The sequence below is a fragment of the Panthera leo genome, chromosome D2 (genome assembly GCF_018350215.1).
Source record: "Panthera leo isolate Ple1 chromosome D2, P.leo_Ple1_pat1.1, whole genome shotgun sequence".
NCBI lineage: Eukaryota > Metazoa > Chordata > Mammalia > Carnivora > Felidae > Panthera > Panthera leo.
In genome coordinates, this window is record NC_056689.1 from 72,635,473 (window position 1) to 72,657,541 (window position 22,069).

At 41.8% G+C, this 22,069-nt stretch overlaps 1 protein-coding gene across 2 annotated transcripts in view; it reads left to right on the top strand.

Annotated features, from left to right (window-relative positions):
* The window catches only part of PNLIPRP3 (pancreatic lipase related protein 3), a 65,585-nt gene extending 46,781 nt beyond the window's left edge, over positions 1-18,804 (top strand). The window contains exons 6-14 of one of the 2 annotated variants that reach the window (XM_042908583.1): positions 1,758-1,866; positions 5,783-5,902; positions 5,986-6,108; positions 9,221-9,339; positions 12,365-12,497; positions 14,298-14,409; positions 16,756-16,923; positions 17,179-17,308; positions 18,137-18,804. In XM_042908583.1, coding sequence (XP_042764517.1) covers positions 1,758-1,866; positions 5,783-5,902; positions 5,986-6,108; positions 9,221-9,339; positions 12,365-12,497; positions 14,298-14,409; positions 16,756-16,923; positions 17,179-17,260 — 966 coding nt within the window. In that variant the 3' untranslated portion in view covers positions 17,261-17,308; positions 18,137-18,804. The other variant, XM_042908582.1, reaches the window with a different exon arrangement.
* The last annotated feature ends 3,265 nt before the right edge of the window (positions 18,805-22,069 follow it).

Sequence of the window (22,069 nt, forward strand, 5' to 3'; positions counted from 1 at the left end):
ATGCTGGGTAGTTTTCGTTGCATTGTAAACCTATCTTTGATGATTAGAAACTGTTCGCCTCTGATGAATGTTATTTGTTTAGAATGTGAAATACATTTTCCTACAGAAATTGGGTTCTACGGCAGTGAATTAGTTAGGTCTGTAGTCCAGTCCAGGCACAATGACCTATACGTTTTCTAAAAGAATCAAATAGACGTTGCTATTTATGAGGGATATACCCTGAGACATTTATAAATCTCCGAATGCCCTACCATAATGGAAAGTAATTTCCCACCATAAAATGCAGTGAAGGAAAATCTAAAGATTTATGACCCTTTCAGACTCTTAAGGAGGGTTCATTCATTCACTCAACAAAGATTTTTCTCTGCACTTGCTGTGGGCTGGGCACTGTTCTAGTCCCCGAAGGTACACGGCAAGCGAGACTGTGTTCCTGCTCTGACAAAGCATGGGGACGGTGCTGCGAATGAGTCCAAGGCAACGGGGTGGAGAGAGACTGGAGCCACAGCTAACCTAGATGGGAGGCCATGGGAGGTGATATTGGGACCCCGAGCGCAGTGAGGGGTCAGGGAGCCAAGTACTCACCTGCGCCCCCACACTGCTCGGCAGCTCTTCCTGCTGTCAAAGGAGACCAGGGCACAAGGAGGTACTTAGAATGGGTCCTTGTACCCAAAGGATGAAATCAGATTCATCTCCTCTTTGAGAAAAAGTCGTCCTAAACTTTCGTGAATTGTTTTGTTGACCCTGAGGCCTGAGCTGTGGACTTTTCTAGGGCCCGGACAAAAAGTAGGAGTGGCTCGTAGGAGAGGAAACGTTTGTTGCACTGAAGGGGAAAGCATTTGCTGAGCTAAATGTGCCGGAAATTGATGGAGACAGAGGAGGGGAAGACTGAGGGCGAGGAGGGCTGATCTCAGATACCAGGGCTGGAGAGGAACCCAGGAAAGAAAGCAGAGATTTCAAAGGACGGCAGCAGTGGAGGGTAGGCTGCCTAAGGACCAGGTGACACCCTGGGCAGCCATTCACGTGTGAACCAGAGAGAAAATACTCTTTATAAAGCAGCACAGATTATTGTCATTACTGTCATTATTTTCCATCACTGCAAAAATAAAAAGTGGAACATTTGATCAAATGACACATTTATCCAAGTGAAGGCGATTGCTTGATATTCACTATTATCATGAAGAGAACTTGAAGCTTAGATAAAACTAAAAATGCATGCTCCTTTGTTCCCCTTTAAGTTGAGTGTGTGTGTGTGTGTGTGTGTGTGTGTAACGCTTAGGGACATAGCCATTTTGTGAACATTCTTAAAAACTCCTCTTTGAAGACCAAAGTCATCCCAGACATTTGCTCAAGTCGCCTTCAACTGGAGGAGACAGACACAGGTAGGGTAGGTAACAGCCTGGGTCTCACTGCATTCGGCCTGTACTGGGAGGATGCTGGAAGGGTTGGGTCTCAGGAAGAATGGACATGGGCTGAGAGCCACAGATGCCATTTCTGGGCTGTTCTTTTCCGGAGGGCCTTGAGGCTGCTTAGCACAGCGGGAAGAACCTGACAGGAGCCATTCCTCCAGGCCTGCCTGGTGCTTGCTCCTGCAGCCAGACGAGGAAGTGGGTGGATGTGGGGGTCACGTTGTCACCTGACTGGTCCCCAGGCTGTGTGTGAGAAGGACAATTATGCCAAGCATATGTCAAGAACATGTAAGCCGCTCCACGTGGTCTTTTAAAAATACTTGTTCTGTTTCCCTTTAAAATCCCTACCAGAAAAAGTTTGGATATTCTCCTTCAAAAGTGCACTTGATTGGCCACAGCGTGGGAGCACATCTGGCTGGGGAAGCTGGGTCAAGGGTACCAGGCCTTGGAAGAATAACTGGTAAGCTTGCGCTGGAGTTGGGCCTTGAATTTGTTGACACACAAAATCAAGTATCTGACGCACCGCGTGAAGTAGCAGAAGCGCATGTAAGGTAGGAGAAAACGGGACTCAACTGAAGCAAAACATAAAAGTGCTTTCAAAGTATGAGCGTGCAGATCCACGTTCAGGAGTGTTCGCTCAGCATTATCTGGGGCAGCAAAGTCATGGCAACTGTGACCGCCCAGCTGTGGAGGGTGGCTGGCGCATTCTGACACACACACCATGCTTTGCAACGCTGCACCACTAGCTGATACAGAGGATGAGTTAGAGCCCGGCTGATGGTCCTGGAATGGCGTCTGTGACGCATCTGGGTCGCCGCTCACAATGGGTGCTGCCTCTGTGGGACTCGTTGAAGGCCTGTGCCCAGGCTGTTCCGGTTGCTAAAATGGTGGGTGTTCCTCCTGGATACACCGTTAAGTCTAAAAACAAATCGCAGAGGCAAGTGTGGACGATGAATTAGTATGAATTAGTTTATACTGTGGATTCGGTTTTTTGAGGATGATAATTAATCATATCCGTTCCCTGCACTCTGACTTCCAAGATGGATGGAGATGGAAATATCAGCTCCAACATCAACGGGTTGGGCTGGCCTCTGTCTCCTCTGCCTTCCCAGCCAACAACGCTCTGTGGGCACGCGCCACGTCTCCCTGTCTGCTTTTCACCTCTCCGTGCCCTGGCCCTGGACCCGGTTCAGGCTCTCTTCATCTCTTGCCTGGATTTGGCCGCTCGCGGCTGGTCCCCCAGCCCAGTCCCCCACAAGTGCTGCCAAGTCATCATGTTTCCAAATACAGGCCGTGTCACTCACTGCTGGAACTTTCCATTGCCCAAAGCCTCTTAGCTGGTGATAGAAATAGTTCATGTTTCATTGGGGCCTTTCATAGTTCTGTGCCCTAGCGCATGCTATTGCCTAAACAGCCACTATTCATCCTTCAAGATCCATTTCAAAAGCACCTTCCTCAGGCTGAGCTAATTCTCTGTGCTTACCATCCCCTTTGAAATATGCCTCTATTATATCTGGAAATGCAACCATTGTATTGCATGGTCTTACAATTATTCATGCACCTGTCATTTTTGATAGACTCTGAACTACCTAGAAAGTCTCCCTCACCCCCACCCTACCTGGGCACATACGAGGCACACATTTCCTGTCGGTTAAAACAATATACATACATACATACACACACATACATACATATGCTTTAAATTCAAATTTGAACATTACGTATTTTTTTTCCTAAAACTAGTTAAGAACTCCAAATTGGGTACAAAGGGTTTTGCCTCTGCAGCTCTTAGTACAGCAGGTTTTTTCCCACTGAACGCTTCTTCTTTCTCCTAGTTCCCAAATCCCAGCCCTAGCACCAACCCACTGCCACCCTTCTTTCTGGGGATAATAAACTGTATTTTTATTCTGAAGTCATTGGGTAGCAAAAATCCCCCTTCGCTCTAAGTTTTCAGGACTGGGGAAAGAAGAAATGGGCACAGTGTGTGAAGTCAGAAGTTCATGGGGCCTACCCAACCTTGGGCATGTCAGCCATAAATGAAAGGGAAGAATATTGCTGTTCATGTATTGAAAATCACACTGGGTTACAATAAATTTATGAAGATTTTGCCTTTCTCAATTTTGATTCCAAAAATCAGAAACTGTCTAACTCCAATTTTTTTCCTGCCAAGTGAATTACCCTGTTGAGTAAATAGAAAACACTACATTTTTTTAAATCTTTATTTCTTTTTGGGAGAGAGAGCACAAGTGGGGGAGGGCCAGAGAGAGGGGCGCACAGAGGATCGGGCTCCTTGCTGACAACAGCAAGCCTGATGTGGGGCTCAAACTCACAAACCGTGAGATCATGACCTGAGCTAAAGTTGGACACGCAACCAACTGAGCCCCCCAGGCACCCCAGGAAACGATGCATTTTTAAATGTCTCTAAAGTCCAAAGATTGCTATAATTTGGATGTTCTGATCTATATTCCTTCCAAGTGGTTAATTTTTGAACAATCATGTTCCTTGAGTGACCAAAGAACTGAACTTCAAGAAAGATACTAGCTTTATAATAAAACCAGTTAAAAGCAAAATTAAACGATAGATTTTTTTAAGTTTATTTACAGAAAGAGAGAGTAAGCATGAGCAGGGGAGGGGCAGAGAGGGAGAGAGAGAAGCTCAAGCAGGCTCCATGCTGTCAGCGCAGAGCCCGAAGCAGGGCTTGATCCCATGAACCGAGAGATCATGACCTGAGCCAACCTACCGAGCCACCCGCATGCCCCTAAATGATAGATTTTAAGACACCCCTAAGTTGAACCTTCTGTTGCCTTTCCTCCAGAGACACGCTAGAACCAAAAATCCAGGATCCTCTCTTCCCTGCTATTTGCCTGTCCTCCGATCGATAGAGTCTGAAGTGTGTCTGCTATATTTGGATACATCTCTACAGGGCTCTTGACTCCATCAGAAGTTTGTAACTAACCAGTGATTGTACACTAAACACACAGACAGCCAGACAGACTTCCTAAAGTTGAAGGTTGATTATGAGGCAGGTAAATGCTGCTGTGTCCCAGGAGTGTGGTGTGCAAACATTCACTTCCCACTCGTGCCACATGTCCCCAGGGGGCTGTGCTCTGGGGTCCTCTCCAATCTAGGATCCAGTCTCCACTTCACAGCAAAAAGATTTTGCCAAAATATAGATAGATCTCTCCTGTTGCAAACTTGTGAGAGCTTCCCATTGCCAACCAGATCACGTCCAAACCCTTGCCCATGGTTCCGGTTACATCCGGCTCCTGCTTATAGTGCTGTCTTCATCTTTCACCCAGTTCTAAAGCTCTGCACACCAGCCTCAAAATCCGGTTCACTATATAGTTTCCCAGATGTGCTTAACTGCCTCACCTGGAGGCCATGGAGAGTCTCTTTCTTACCCCCGGAGGTCTGCTGACCCCTCTTTACCCTGGCAGACTCTTCTGGGCCCTCAGACCTCTGCTTGTATTTCCCATCTCCAGCAGAAGAAGCATGCCCCAATTTCCCAAGACTGGTTTACATGTCACTTCCCTGTGCTTGCAAAAGACCAATGCTCACCTCTGTCTCTGCACTGAGCGGATTGGGGTGCCTTCCTCACCAGATGGAAAAATCCTTGAGGACAAGGCTAGGCCTCATTCCTTGCATCCAAGTGCTAAACCTGGCACATATTAAGTGCTCGATAAATAATTGTCAGATGTGTAAATGAGTAGGTATGTGAATGGTCATAACATCTTAGGGACCTCTAGATATCTTTCCTTTATCTTTATTAGACATTTGAACAGGAGACGGTGGGCTGAGGGCATAGACACCTGGGCTCTTAGTCTATTTTGCCTCCAATGTATGGTGACCTTGTCAAGTCACTGCACTTTCCTGGACGTCAAGCTTTTCATTTGTGATATAATGAAGTGAAACTAAGTGAGCCATAGCTGAAAACTAGGATTCTGTTACTTTAAGTGTGTGGCTTTGTAGATTCACGTTTACGCATTGAAGAGCTCTTATCTTTTATTTTTGTTTTTACGTACAGATGTTGCTTTTGAGATCATCCGCAATCCATAAGTTTAATTATGAATATGGTAGTCTCTGTACAGACCCAGAATAGCCTCTTTGATTTTTCTGACTTTATTGGCTATGTTGCCATTGACTAGATACAGCCCTTCTTGTATATAGGAATCTGGTATTGTAATATATAGAGACCTGCATTTATATACTCAATTTGTATATCTATACTTTGCCTTGGGTGGTGTTTGACCTATTCATTCCTATTCCTTATAGGAATGAATACCTTGCCTTTATCATCTGTACTTCCAAAAGAACACTATCAGTATCCTCTTGTATAGAACATGTTTTGGCTTAAAAGACATTATGCTTTCTCCCAGGGTTGGACCCAGCTGGGCCATATTTCCACAACACTCCGAATGAAGTTAGGCTGGACCCTTCAGATGCCAACTTTGTTGATGTTATTCATACAAATGCAGTTCGCTTACTCTTTGAGTTTGGTAAGTTTTTAACACAAACAGAAACCACACTGAAGCGTGGAAGAGAATTTTAGAAGCACTTATCCTGCTTTTAACGATTTCAGGTGCTGGGACTATTAATGCTTGTGGTCACCTTGACTTTTACCCAAATGGAGGGAAGCACATGCCAGGATGTGAAGACTTAATTACACCTTTGTTTAGCTTTGATTTCAATGCTTATAAGGAAGGTAAATACTTTCTAAGCTATGAAGCTGGCTATTATATATTCAGCTCCCTCGTTGGACAGGATCCACACCCTTTTGCACATAATATACTATAAAAACACACTTTCGTGCAAAACACAGTCACATGTATGAAGCTCCCACCGGTTGTGAGATCTGCAAGATCGGTGTCTGTGTCTTAGTTATCTTCACATCCCCAGGTCCTATCAGAATATCGCACATATTGTAGGCACTCAGTATAAACAGGGAGGATGTGCTCATTCATTTAACAAATATGTATTGAGAGTGCCTACTATGTGCCAGGCATTATTCCAGGAGCAGCAGATGTAGGAGTGAATACAAAACACAAAAACCCCTCCCTGATGGAGCTAATATTCTAATTTGCTAGAAAAACAAATAACAGAGTAAGGAGACAAAGCAAAGCATAGAATAGAATATGAGGTGTGGGTGATAGTAGAGGTTGAGTGGGGAGAGGAGATTCTTGATAGGGTGGCCAGGGAGTCCTTACTGACAAGATGGCCTAAAGGAGTTAGCCATGTGGATACCCGGGAGAAAGGCGTTCGAGGCCAATGGGTAGGAGGCAGCAAGTACAAAGGGCCTGCGGTAGGGGCCTGCCTGGGAAGTTCATGGCAGTGAGGAGCCTACTGTGGTTGGCGTAAATTGAAAGAGGAGAATAGTAGGCATGAGGTTGGAAAAGGAACAGGGGCAGAGGGAGATAATGCAGGGCTTTATAAACCATAGTAAAGGTTTCAGCTTTTACTCAATTGAGTTGGGAGCCATGGGAGGATTTTGAGCAGAGGAGAGATACGGTTTGACTTACTTTTTAACAGAATCACTATCGATCCACAATTTAAATTAATCACAAATTAAACAAATAGTATTTAGCCCTTTATAATAGTTTCCAGTAACAATAATACCTATAGAGCTCTTGGTAATAAGGCACCAAAAATTATTATTTGGGGATTTCATTTTTCTCTATATCTACATATTACCATCATGTAAATAATGAAACATATCACACAATAATATATAAAATACACGATAGTAGAATGTATGATGATGTGATAATAAATGGATTACCCTAAATCTCACTATCTGATTCCATGTGGTCAGAATATCTAGATGATTTAATTATTTCAACTTCCAGTTGGCTGGTGTAGTGGAAAGAGACACAGATATGACACTGAGAGTAGCTTGAATTTCCTCTTCTCTAGAGACAACTTTCAAAGTTTTAATATCTGTTCAGAAAAATAAACGTGATTAGAAGTCTGTTTGCAATGCCTTCTGAAGGAAAGAAACAAGTAGTGAATTACAGATACTCAAAATGAGAAAGCCAATTCCATCTAGAAGAGAGAAGCAAAATTCATTGAAATAAGGCCTATTATAAAAATTATTTGTCTTCTTATTTTCCATATTATGACTTAAAACCCTTTCTATTAGGATAAAATATAGATCATAATATTTCTTTATGTAAGTATATACATACACAGGACATTTGAAATTCTGTAAAGAATTAATTCAAGTAAAATACATTGATCACAAGCTATCATTTTAAGACATCATAAAATTCCCTACAACTTTATTTAAGTATGTGTATCATTCATGTTATGATTTAGAAGAGTTTGAAGATATTAAGATATTCTATTTTACATTTGTTACTAAGAAACCATTTACTTTTAAAATTTGTATTTTCCTATATGCTAGTGAACCATCTGGTCTAAATCACAATTATAAACATAAATCTGAACACAAAAAGGCCTGATGTAAGAGAAGTCCTTGTTAAAATATATATATATAATGCCAATTATTGATCTCTGCTTTCTGAAATTACCCTGTCTCAATTATCTATTGCATGATAAACCATAATGGCTTCAAAGAACAATGGTTTTATTGCCCATTGTTCTGAGGGTCAAGATTCAGGCAGAGCTCTGCAGAGACTTTGCTTTGTGATGCGAGTCATGTGATTGCATCCAGTTGGGGGCTGCAGTAGGTGGGAAGGTCCAACATGGTCTTCCATTATCTGGGGTCTTGGTACTGGTTTGTCTCAAGTGGTCTCTTATCCTTCAGGGCCTTTCTTCCCAGCCAATTAACCAGGATTGCTTAACATAAAAACTGGGTTCTAAGAAAGCAAAAGTGGATTCTAGAAAGCCTCTTAAGACTGAGAACCTGAACTTGCACAGGTCAATTTCTCCATGTTTCTGTTGGTCCAAGCAAATCACAAGATTAGCTAGTAATCCAGGGTGGAGAGAGTGTGTGAAAAAAAAAAACAGCTCCTTGTTCTTGAAAGGAAGAATGGTAACCTGATACTGCAAAGGGGTGAGGACCTAAAAAAAGAGTGACTCATTGGAGGCCTCTATTGTAGTATAATGATCTACCACACATACTAAAACAAAATCTAACTTCTCAAAGGTCAGCCAAGCTGTGTAGAAGAATGGTCCATGCCAGACATGTTGCTATACAAGATAAAGAGCATAAATGACTAGAATACTATGATAACTTCAGAATGCACAAATGTATTTAGGTATGCCTCATTATTGCAACAATCTTAACTATTAGTGGCGATAATGTCATGCCTGACAATGACAAAACTAATTTGTCCTTAGCATTCTTTATAATACCTCTTACCTATCACACCTGGAAGGTCAGCTGAGGCTGTGCACCGGCCGGTTAATGTTGCTGTTGCTGGCTGTTTTGTGATTGAACAGGAGGGAGTTCAGCCTTCCTGCAGAAACAGAGAGAGAGAGGCAGAGAAGTAATGGGTCTAAGGTAGAGACGCTGTGTGCACAAGAATACTTAAAGCCCTAAGTCAAAGATCCGGGAGGCATTGAAGATATTAGTATCCAAACACAGAGTCATCTGTGGTTGCATGTGTTTATTTACCCTGCTTGAATGTCCCTTGAGATTCACACAAAGAATTCTTTGATACAAAGAAAATGATACGTAACATTGATAAATATTGTGCAATATACAAGCCTGCATATAAGATCTGGCTCTCTAGACTTCCCAAGTCAATAATCTGTTTTTTTTTTTTAAGTTACTTTTCTAAGAAATGGTTCACACAATCAGCTATCAGTTCATCAGTTTACTGCTATCTATTAATTGGAAATTGTCTTCACAGAAGTGGCTTCCTTCTTTGATTGCAACCATGCCCGAAGTCATCGCTTTTATATTGAAAGCATCCTCAATCCTGATGCATTTATTGCTTATCCTTGTAGATCCTACAGATCTTTTAAAGCGGTAAGTAAAGCATTTTGTAGTGCAACTTAATTAGCAAGTCGGTTTTTGAAGCACGATCAGCCAACTAAAAATTAGTGCTTTGAGTATGTGGCAAAAAATGCATCTGCCATTTGGGGAAATAATAGGTTCTTTCTCTGTGCAGAGTACTGAACAGTAGCTGGGTTGCTAAAGGGCTTAAATAACTAAACCAACCATTTGTATTCTGGTTGTTTCAGCTCTTTTGAAGATTATATCCAGTTTTGCGTTTGGGGCCATTTGTTATGCAGTAATTAGATGCTACTGCGTAACAGACGTAAGTTCAGGGCAAAAATTTTTCTGTGTCTATATTTTAAATGTCATCTTCAAAGATGCCCTGAGAAGGCTGAACCAATCAATAGCTACAACGAAATATGTTACTATTTACTTGGAACGTGAAAATTATTTTCTTAAAATTTAATTATTTATACAGAGCAGAACTAAGGCACAGATAGCTCACAGGAGCTCCACACAGATCAATAAGGGGACAAAATACCAAATCTGATTTTGCTCGAGTCATAAAGTGCACAGTGCCAGATCTGAGCTCAATGTATTTTTCATTTGGTTATCACTATGAGAAGGAGAAAGAAAATCTATTTTGTAGTGAAAAGTGGAAAAGATTTTCCTTCTGATGCTTTAGAGACCTAAACTCCCTGTTTTATCAGGGTAGAAAAATGTGGGGTTTCCAGCTGAAGTTTATGGTAAGTAATAGCACTTTGTGAATAAGTGCAGTGTTTAGACAGGAATAAGCCTTTCCCTGCTCTTACAGAGCGAGGTGACTGGATGCCCTCAGGCCACCTTCTCTGTCTCCCCAGCCGGTTCTTGCTCATGGCATGCCCAAGAACTGCCATGCTCAGGAAGCTTGCCAGCCAAACACTGGCGTTTCCCCAGGAACCTCGTTCTACCCCACCTCCTCAACCTTCCGGCCCCAGATGCTGCTCTGAGTGGCGGAAGGGATCTTGGCATTTACTATACGAAGGCAGGTGGAAGAGGCCCTCGGCGTCACAGTATATTCAGAGATAATGGGGTGCAATCTGTGAGATTAGAGAAATTGAGGCTCTTGTGCCACATGGTTGCTAATTATGGCTACAAACTAGAGAACAGGGAGTCAATGTCCTTGACCCGTTTTATTGTGCTTCTAACCAGTCATAAAAAGGAAGTGAAATGAAATGAAATAAAATAAATAGAACAGAATAAAATAGAGCAAAATAAAATAGAATAAAACAAAAGAAATTAAAATAAAATTGAATAAAATAGAATAGAATAGAATAGAATAGAATAGAATAGAATAGAATAAACAGGAATTCTAGTACGAGGCTATGTGGTTCACAGTCTTGCTCCATCACTTATTAGACATTGGATGAATTAAATTTAACTTCTGTGCACTTCAGTTTCTTCATCTGTTAAACAGGGAGACTAAAAGCACCATAACAACAAAGGGAACTTGTAAGGATTAATTGAGTTAAATGCACATAAAGTGCTTAAAAAGTGCCTGACACGTGGTAAGCTCTTAATAAATAGGAGCTCATTTATTATTGTTAGAATGTTTCTTCATTAAAATAGAGTTTTACATGGGATATTTTACGATCATCTTAACCTAAATGTCCATGGTTTATAAATCTGAACGTTCGAATCCTAAAATAACGAATAAAAAACTTGAAACACCGCTATGCAGATTTTTTCAAGTTAACATTTTGTCAGTTTTGCTTTAGATTTCAAAATGTACAGATAAAATTGAACTACCTAACATTCCCTTCACGCCGTGTTTGAAGTGTTTGAAGTGAATCCAATATTCTATCAAATAAATAGTATTATACTGTATCTTTCTGGATTTGCTTTTTTTGTTAAATTTTATAAATTTGAGATCGAGGGGCACCTGGGTGGCTCAGTCGATTGGGCACCTGGCTTCGGATCAGGACGTGATCTCATGGTTCATGAGTTGGAGCCCTGCACTGGGCTCACTGTCAGCACAGAGCCCGCCTAGGATCCTCTGTCCCCTTGTCTCTCTGCCCCTCTCCCGTGTGTACATGATGCCTGTGCGCTCTCTCTCTCTCTCTCTCTCTGTCTCAAAAATAAATAAACATTAAAAATTGTTTAAAATAAAATAAAATAAATTTGAGATTTCCACTGATATATGTAGATCTAATGTATTTATTTCAGAGAAATCAACCACAATTTGTTTATTCATTCCCCTACTAATGGGCATTTTGGTTGTTTCCAGTTTTTGTTATTAAAAGCAACTTGTAGTAAGCACTTCTGTATGTCTGCTAGTGTGTGTGTGTAGAAGTCTCTTTATGGAAGGCAATACAAGCGAAATCGTCAAAGCATATGTGCATTCCTGTCTTTATTAGACATTATCAGTCAATTTATATTCCCCACAGGAGCAAATGAGAATCCCACACTCCATGTCTTCACCACTACTTGATATCGCCAATTTTTTTTAATTTTTGCAAATCTGCTGAGTATGAGATTGTATGTTGATTTCATTAGCACGTCCCTGACACCTAGTAAGACTGAGCATAGTTATTGACTATTTGACTTCCCTCTTCTATGGCTTGTCTGTTCATATCACTTATTTATGTTTCTAATAGGCCATTTTTTTCCCTCTGTTACTTTTGTTTTCCTTGGTTTTGTTTTTGCAAACGGGATGGCCTATTAGGCAACTTAGTCATTTTTTTTTTCCAGATGTTTATTTTTGAGAGAGAAAGGGCATGTGCGTGAGGGGGAGGAGCAGAGAGAGGGGGACAGAGGATCTGAAGCAGGTTCCATGCTGACAGCAGAGAGCCCCATGCCGGGCTCGAACTCACAAACTGGGAGATCATGACTTAAGCTGAAGTTTGACGCTTAATCGACTGAGCCACCCTGGCATCCCAACAGCTTAGTCATTTTGAAATGCATATGCTTTAGTTAAATTTCAAAGATTTATCATAGTTTAATAATATATTAGGAGTTTATTGAAGGTCAACATTGCTAATTACATTTCTAACTACCTCTTATTTTCTGTCACCAGGGAAATTGCTTCCATTGTCCCAAAGAAGGCTGCCCAACAATGGGTCATTTTGCTGATAGATTTCGCCTCAAAAGTATGCAGCCTAATAGATCGTATTATTTTTTAAACACAGGCACTCTTTCCCCATTTGCCCGTAAGTATTGTAGCTCAGTATTATTGTAATGCTTCAAGGTACTTATCTTTAAAAATTCAACAGTTTTTACTGAGTGTCTACTAAATAACTGGGCGCTGGGCCAGACTCCAAGGATGCAGTGAGGAGACTAGTGGGGAGTTTCAATCCCGAATAATAAACGTGGTGGGAGACACGCAAGGGAGGAACTTCCACAACCACGTCAAGGGAGCTTTCTGAGGGAAGGTGATTTCTAAGCTGACTCCTGAAAGATGAGTAAGAGAGAGAAGGAAATGGGAGCGTTCCAGTAGGAAGGAAGTACACATTTCAGTGCCATGAGGTGAGAGAGAACTAAATCAGAAAGAAGATTCCCCCAACAGGACTGGAGAGACCAGGAGGACAGTAATATGAGATGAGGCAAGAAAAATAAATTAAGTCAGGTAATGAAATCGTGTGCCATGTGGGGAGTTTGGACTTCATCTACGAACTAATGGAAAGCCACCGAAGGTGTTAAGGTGATCGGATTGGTTTCTTAAAAGATGATTCTCGTTGCTGCATGGATTAGAGGGACACAAGATGGAAGCAGAATGACCTGTTAGAACGAGTGTTGCCTCACCACCATGTGAAGGGATGGATGTGTTCACTAACCGGAGAGTGGTGATCATTTCACAAGATATGTATATCATTCTATGTATATCACACTGGACACTTACACAGTGCTATATGTCAGTTACGTCTCAGTAAAGCTGGACAGAAAGGTAGGAGAAGCGGAGAGAGTACAGAGATGGTTGGGAGGCAGAAGCAAAAATGGAACTCGGTGAATGGATTTGAGGGATGCAGAAAGTCAAGAAGTCAAGGATGATTCTGACTAGCTGGATGAAGGTTTTGAGAGGCCCTGGGATGTGGGAGCGTGTGCGCCCGGGAGGCAGTCAGAGGTATGGGACACGGAAGATCCATCACCAAAAACACTAAAAGGTCAGATGAGAGGGGGGCCCAAAGGGCTCATGGGGTGAAGCCCCACTGCTGTCACTGGGAACATGGGGCGAGCGGTCTCAGTGGAGACGTGACAGTGAGATGGGCTGAGGAGGGAAGGACAACTCTGGCAACCGTGAACGCAGGAACTGAAAGTTCTCTCTTGTAGGTTTTTTTTCCCCTTTCAGACATTTTCAAACAATTTTTGGAAGAATTGCATTTTTTTCAACGTGTTGTTAAACATACAACCATTTCAGGATTCACAATGAAAGATCTGTTTCGTTCTAGATTTTTTAAAAAGTCACCCTTGGCCACTTGCAAGGGATTTATTCTGCTGGCAGGCTTTGTACTGCCCCAGACCTGCGTTAACCCGGCATTCTGAGCGCAGAGCCCTGCGGGAGAGGAAGGAAGGCTCACTTTGCTTCTCAATATAAAAGCACAGACCCTCTTGCCCAATAAGCATTCTAGATTTGTTCTGGAGCAGTTGCCAGACCATGGCCAATAAAAACCTGGCTGTGCAAAGCATACATGCTGCAGAATACAAATGTAATAGATGAAAGGAAACACCCATATCCGTTTTAAAAAGACATAAAAATGCCTCGAAAATTAAAGAATTTTCTTGAAAGAATGTCATTCCACTATTTACTTTTGTAAAATGAAAATATGCACATTTATATGTATTTTAAAGGCAGTGTTTCACCCAATTCACTCAAGTTATATAAAGTTGTCTTTTTTCGTGAACATGTACAGCCTCATTCAAGGCTGAGAGTTGAGTTCACATCCATGTGCTCTGAAGGTCATGCTTTTCTCATGTTTTCACCTCTCCATTTTCTCTTTTTTTTAAATTTCCAGGTTGGAGTCACAAATTATCTGTCAGACTCGACGGAAACAATGTCACCCAAGGGAGCATGTTTCTCCGTGTAGGTGGAACCACTGGGAAAACAGAGGCATTGGTGATAGCCAGGTAGGCCAGGGCCAAGGGCGAGGAAGCAGCAGGTGGCACAGCACTGAGCATTTGGTCAGACTGGCTCGTTCGGCAGCTCGGTCTTTTCCTAGAGCAGAACACCACATGGCTGGCAGGCCACATTTGCCTTTTCTTTCCACTTCATGTTTTCCAGGCATAAAATAGAAATCATGGTATCTGTGGCTCCAACTACAAACAGAAAATGTTGGAAAATGATGGCAGATGCAGACAATAAAGCAAGTGGACTATAAACAAGATATATTGTTAATTCAGTCCATTAATATCATATAGATTTGAGCATATGTTTTTGCTTGTGTAGATTCAACTTACTTTTGGAATAAGACATTTATATATAAATTGCCAGATTGCTAAGAAGCTGAGTAGTACCCACAGATATAGGACATGTGTTGGAATAGTCAAAGGCGGGAATAATTCGGTAGAGACGTTCACTGTGTACCTTTGGCTGAAGTCCCCTTTTATCCGGAGTTTTCCTAAATCTTTCCTTTGGTGAGCCTTAGCATTTTTGCGTAACATATTTCACTTTTGTCGTTTAATTCTGTAATCCATTTCTGAATTAACATTATGCACGCCAATTAGATGCTACCTTTTGGTAAACCAATCAATGGATTCGATTTTTGCCTCTACGCTTTCCATCATCTTCAAATAGTGGGCAGAGGTATGAAAAACACAGATTTTATGGTTACTTGTCAGTCGAAGGATGCAACAGATTAATCGCTCTGGCAATCTGTGCACATCATCTTGCCTCAGTGCTGCTGCTTGTACATATGGGTTCAGTTGGTGGTCATCTGGATCCTGGCCAATGCACAGACTCCAGCCCACCCTTCGAACCCTGTCTCCCACCATTTGACTTTGTTCATCTTCAGCTCAGCCACATTACCCTGATTGCACTCCCCAGCATTGACTAGATCCCACCCTTTCCTCCCTTCTTGACTTCACCCATGCTGTTCCTTTCTTCCAAATACCCTTCCCTGTCTTAGCATATCTCATTTCTGCCTGTTCTTCATGTCTGCATTAAGCAGTCCTCTGAGAGCAGTTCAATACAATCATGTGCCTGTGGCTCTGAGGCCCAACGAATATTGCCTAACACTGGACAGTTTGAGCTCTGCAGAGAGGCACCTGACCCGGGGCAGGTAGGGACAGATAGGTGTTCTTGCCCCCTTAAAAACGCATAAGAATATTTGGACATCTCTGCGTTTCTTTTGCAAAAATCTAAAGAAGCTACTTGTCCTCTTGTGGCATAGGCACCCGATCCTCTTTTAAGGATAATTCAGCATTTCTGGTTCACAGTAGATGTCTCACCTTGAAACGCAATCAGTTAAATGCATTTGCATGGTACCTATTCCTATGTTTCAGTCAAGTGCCAAGAGTCTGGCCCCTCCCTGTGGATTATATTTTAGTCATCGGGGCTTCTAATGACGCTGTTATGAAGGAACGGATGGTAGGTTCACACTGAGTGAAGGCAGTTCAGGGGCAACAGGAAGATTATCCTTAAGAATTCGGAAGAAAAGCTGCCTCCTGATAATTAAAGCAATTAATTCGACATGAAATGGAGTAAGACAGGCCCTAGGAATAGCACCATTCATTCATTTACTCAACAAACAAACCTTTGAATGCCCACTGTGTGCCAGGAATTGTTCTGATGGCTAAGGATACAGCCATAGGTCCTATTCTTGTGGAACCTATCTTCCAGTTAGAGGAGATAGGCATTACGATGAAATTAACAAAGGAAGAGGGAAACAACAGGAATGAGGAAATCTCATCTGGTCTAATTTGGGCTTGGATTAGGTATGCCCTATGCCTCAAAATAATCCACCTCTCTCTCTTCTATGGCCGTGTTCAGCAAAACATCTTTTGATGACTAGTTTGGTTACCTGATTCTTTTTATCCAGATAAAGAAGTTACCAGGGAAAGAGTTGGAATACTAGTAAAGAGAAAGCACTTCCCCACTGTGAACTGGATAGATCAGATTTCTGTGAATTTAGCTCCTCCTTGACAGTTTGATCATTTCCTGGGGTCAATAAAATCTGGTTCCTGATACTATAAAGCCAAGACCAGACCTTTCATTGTAGAAACCCCATCAAGATAATGCCTCTCCAGGCATCCCCCAACATGAACTAGTCAAGCCTCCCTTTTACCTCACCCTTGTTTCAAGCTTCATAACCATGCTATTCTACGATGCTTATCAATATGAACGAAAAGAATAAATCTCCTACAAGCAAATGCCAGCAAATGCAACTTTCTCTTTCATGGTACCACAGATGTTCTTTGACTACACCGTCAAGAATACCCAAGGCAAGCTTTTGAGTCTAATTTTTCTGTTTACAGTGGAACACTTAAGCCAGGCATGACTTATACAAAATTAATTGACGCAGACGTTAATGTTGGAAATGTTACCAATATCGAGTTCTTTTGGAAGGAACTTTTGTTTGGACACTCTCAGAATAAGTTGGGAGCAGAAATGGTGATAGATATATCTGGAAAATATGGATACGAGTAAGTATTACTTTTTCCTTTTTTAAAAATTTTAGTGGTATCGAAAACCTACATATAATTTGAAATTTGCAACCAGCCTACAAATTTGTATATCTTGAAATTTTATAATTAAAAAAAGTAAATTATTTAAGAAACCAATATTATATTTGCAAAAGTGTTTACAAAATAATAATTGCTCATTAAATTAGATCTCCCATGTCTCTCTTTCCCACTAGACTATATTAATATCCTTTGTTTTCTCGTAAAATTTTTCAGATCTACCTTCTGTAGCCAGGACATTATGGGACCCAATATTGCTCAGATCCTGAAGCCATGCCAATCTCAGATACAGTCTTGATGGATTTATTTAATGGGAGCAGTGAAAGAAAGAATCTCCTTCTAGCTGGTATCCGAACCAAACTTGGCCTTTGTGAATGACATAGACAAGTACAGTTGTTGTTGCTTTTTATATAGAATTTTTTTCTCACTGATAAACTTTGTAAGTGCCTTAAAAACAGACTGAGTCCTAGGACAGGGTGTGGTATGGTAATCTGAAGGAATCTGAGTATCAGTGACAAAATAAAGCTGTGTGGGAATTTCCCTGAATGAGAAGAGGGAGGCCCAAGTGTGCTGGAATAAATTCACTGGGCAAAAGCGAGACTCTGGTTGAGTATTTGAAGTACGTTTTGAGTATTTCCAGGTCAAATAATCATTGTTCTAAAATGATTTAAAGAATATTTATTCTGTTGTTAAATCTTGCTAAGACAAATTATGACTATAGTTCATGATATATAGTGATGATAACCCTGTGGGTTAATATGCTTATGTATTAATAATGAAAACCGATGAGAGTACATTAGTATTTCCAAGTTGTTCCTTGGTCTTCAGGTGTATGTAAAGTAAACGAGATTTGGGGGGCCTATCTGTGATGTGTACACCAGTTAGCAATAGGCCCTGAGGATCATCAGCCCCTGCTCTAGAAGCTTCCCTGCCCGGGGAGAATTACTCCTCTCTGGGCCTTGTAAGTTCCATAGCAAAATTGCATTTAACCTAAAGGCAGCATTTCACTTGTAAAGCACTTGACTATCCCTTTGTGTTTGCAATAAAGTACTGTAATATTTAAATGTACCAATTTTTTAAAAAAATTCCTTCCATCTTTTGTAATTCAGTTGTCCTTATCCATGGCAAATGACAGATGAACGTTTTTATTTGCTCTGTTTTCTAATGGGTTCAGTGGTTAGCCCGCAGCACTCTACTGTAAATGTTGTTAAAAAGAAATGATGACAGATCCTCTGCAGAAGTTTTCTTGATTATCCTTGATGCCTTAATGCCAAGTCAACCTCAAGAAGAGGCCCTCGGATGTACTTAAACTTGTGTTGGGGCAGACAGTAGATAACAAAATGGGGTGGCTCTTTCCCACTGTGCAAATAGGAGCTAGCCGACTGATGGGAGCCCAAGACTCGCTGGAAGGAGGGAAGGAGCTGCAGACACATTTGGCAGGGTCTGGGGTCTGGTCGATCAACTGCTCTCTGGTGGGCGTGTCAGCCCCAGGCCTTGGCCGGTGCAGGAGCAGGACGGCCATGAGCAGCCCCATGGGAGAGTCCGAGCCCTCCTAACACTGTGGCAGACCCAGCACACCTTGGCAACCTGGCGGTAGAGTCTGCCCCCTGGCTCTGGGGACAAGAAACCTTCCTGTGAAAGCAGCTGTCCTGAGCCTGCGCTGTTCCCCGCTCAGCCTTTCTTTCTTTCAAAAACCAGCAGGAAGAGTTCTGGATCAAGTCACAGCATGAGGCTCCGTGAGTCCTGGCCTGCCTCCTTGCCCAAGAGGCTTCTTGGCTGCTTCTTTCTAAGCTTGAAAAGACGAATGGGAACCAATTAACTTCTGGAAACCCTATTTTAATGAAGTGCAAACTTTCCATTCCATAGATCTTACTGTCTGTCCTTTTTTGTCCCCCCTGCATATTAGAATGTTGTGAGGATGAAAAACTGTGCATGAGCTATGTAGGCAAAGGGATTCTGAAAGTTTAGAGTGACAGCATTATTTTCTGTGTGTATCGTTCCCTAGGAAAACACAAAAAAAATGACTCCCTTTCTCTCTGAGTGCCCTGCGTTACGGTAACTTAGCATTTTGAGCCAGCAGATGTTGGCGCAAGGAGTTTTAAGAAATTCTTCTGCTCCTTGGATGACCTACCGTTAATGCTGAAGACTGATTTCCAATCCAGTGAGCCATTTACTTCCTCCACACTCATTGTCATTGACTCACTCAGACCTTGTCATCATGTCACCCCAAATGCCCACTTCCAAAATTGTTAATGTGAGCGTCCCCCTCTCTGACCACAACTGTGTCCCTTCAGGCTCACTGACATTCTCAGACCTCCTGGTGACTTCTGATCCATTTCCATTACCCATCTACTTTCTCGAAATCCACCAACCAAACCTTTTCCTTTCCATCCCAGCTTAAAGTGCATGATAATTTAGTTCAGTAATAATACCTATAATGCCCTAAACCCCATCTCTTTTTTTCTGTATCCTGTTAAGCAAAACTTCTACCTAAATGCACCAGGGTTCCCTTTCTGTAGGCAGCACCCGGACCGTTGAGTCCTACAGAGACAGTCACATCACGGGAGGGCTGATATAACTATAAATCAGCCATCAACACTGTCTTAAATTCTACCTGTTTTTGTTGTTGTTGTTTAATGTCCACGTTATACCTCCTACCCTGAATTCTCCCCCTACTTTGTACAGAAAACAGAGGTCATCAGAGAATAAATCTCCCCTCTTTATTTACTTATTTAATTAATTGATGTATTTATTTACTTGTTTGTTTTTTAGAGAGAGGACGAGTGGGGGAAAGGGGCAAAGGGAGAGACAAAATCCCAAGCAGGCTCCGTGCTCAGCACTGAGCCTGATGCAGGGCTGAATCCCATGACCCTGGGATCATCACTTGAGCCAAAATCAAGAGTCAGATGCCCCCCTGAGCCACCCAGGCGCCCCTCCCTTCTTTTGATCCAAATCTATCAACTACGTACATCGGCCATCCATCCCATCCTTTTTCACTCTAGTAAGGAAGAGCTCCCCCTTCTCCCATCCAAGGTCAATGTCTGCCCCATGCATTGACTCTCACCCTCCCCTGCTTTCTTGGGTATTGATTACATCTCCTTCTTTTGTATACGCAACCTCTCATTGCATCAGATTTTTAAAAGCCTAGGTCTCTCCCATGGGGGAAAAATTGTGTTCAACCCTAAATTGCCCTCTACTCCCATCTGACCTCAGAACGACTCTCCCCAACATTCCCGGCAACCGCCAATCACTAAGTTGAATAGGAAATCTTGTTCATTTATTCTATCCTTCAGCAGAATTCAGCCCTGTTGTCAACTACCCCCTGCTCTCTTGCTTCTCAAAATTTAAAAAAAAATTATTTTTGATTTTTACTTTTCATTGTAGAAATTTTCAGATATGCATAGCAACAGAGAAGTCGGTTAAATAGAACCCCCAGGTTCTTGTCAAATAGGTCAACGATTTTCAAATTTTGCCAATTTATGAGTGTGTGCACAAACACACACTCCCTGTTTTTGTTGTGTTTGTTTTTTGTTAGAATAATTTAAACCAAATTCTAGGCATAATACTATTTCTTCCATTTATACTTCAAATCGCTTAACATTGCTGCAATATCCGTTTTATAAAGATTTAACAATAATCATTTTTAAATGAACTTCAGATTAACTGGGAAAAAAATGAACAGTAATTCCTTAATATCATCTTAGACTGAGATTGTTTTTAAATTTCCAAGATTTCCTGAAAAATGTCTTTGGGCAGTGAGTTTGTTTAAACTGGGAACCAAGCAAAATCCAAACACTGCCTCCAATTGACTTGTCCCAAGTCTCTTTTTTTTTTTTTTTTTCCTATAACAATTCCTCCTTCCCCTTCCTGCACACTAGTTATTAAATAAACCAGGTCACTCGTCCTGTACATTTTCTCACATTTAACCGATGGAACCCTCTTGGTATCGTTTCCCACATTTCTCTCCTGTAAATTAATTCTTAGGCTGAGAGATGTGACGAGGTTCAGGTTCTTCCATGCTGGGCAGTGGGGACTGAGCACCTGCCTACCGGCCTGTGAGATGGGCAGTTTCTGCACCTGACCTGCAGCTCTGTCTTGCTCGCTCATGCTTTCTCTCTTTCTCTTTTTATTTCAAGGATAATGTATATGGTAGCACTTTATATATTGGAAAGGGCGATACCAATTAAAGTCATGGGTAGAATAGAATATCGGATGGCAGGGAACCTGGTTGCTAAAACATCAGGCTAAGAGGAGAAAGTGCGTGGAAGAAGGTCCGCAAGAGTTTGTGCTCTGGGAAGAGTGGAGGAAAGGACATATGGCCTTGTGAAGATCCAGTGACCGCAAGAGGCACTGAACTCTGCCCTCTGGCCGGGGCTGGAGGAAGCAGATACTAAAGGGTCCTGCAGAAGCTGAGGAAAATTCAGATATCCAGTGGCGTTGTGTGACTGTGTCCCCGGGGTTCCTCAGATCAGAGTGAACAATAGGAATTTCCCTGCTGAATAGAGCCCTCCGGTTTTGTTGACTCTGCAACTCTCCAGAACGAGCCCAGGGCATCAGGAACAGGGATGTCTGCCAAGTTATTGTTTCCCAGCCTCTTAAAACCTCGGCTCTTGCTAGATAAACAGAAAAATCCCCTGTCCCTCCTGGGGTCTTTACTCCTCCACTTGGGAAAAATCAATCTTTTTTCATATACCTTCTGACTAAAAAGATTTTGTAAATCCTCACTTTCTGTAACTCGTGTAATAAAAATGATAGGTATGCCTTGCCTGTGTTACGTTTTTTGTTCCCCAAATACATACTTATAACACAAGATGGGCTTCTTTATTTTATGCACGCTTCTCTAAAAGTTCTGCTGTATGTGATTTAAGTCTCAGACTCAAGAGAGTGGAGCTTCTATTAGATTTCATTCCAATATGAGAGAGGCTAAATGTCCACGTAGACTGAGCCAAAGATGTGGGGCAAATGTTTACTTCTTTGCGAAGCCTATTTGTTTATGTTTGTGTGTTGCAAACATTTAGCCTTTACATAGTCACATATTTTTCCTTTCTGTCCATAGGCTTTTTTTTTTTATTCATTGAACAAACATTTACTGAGTTCACCTTCTGTT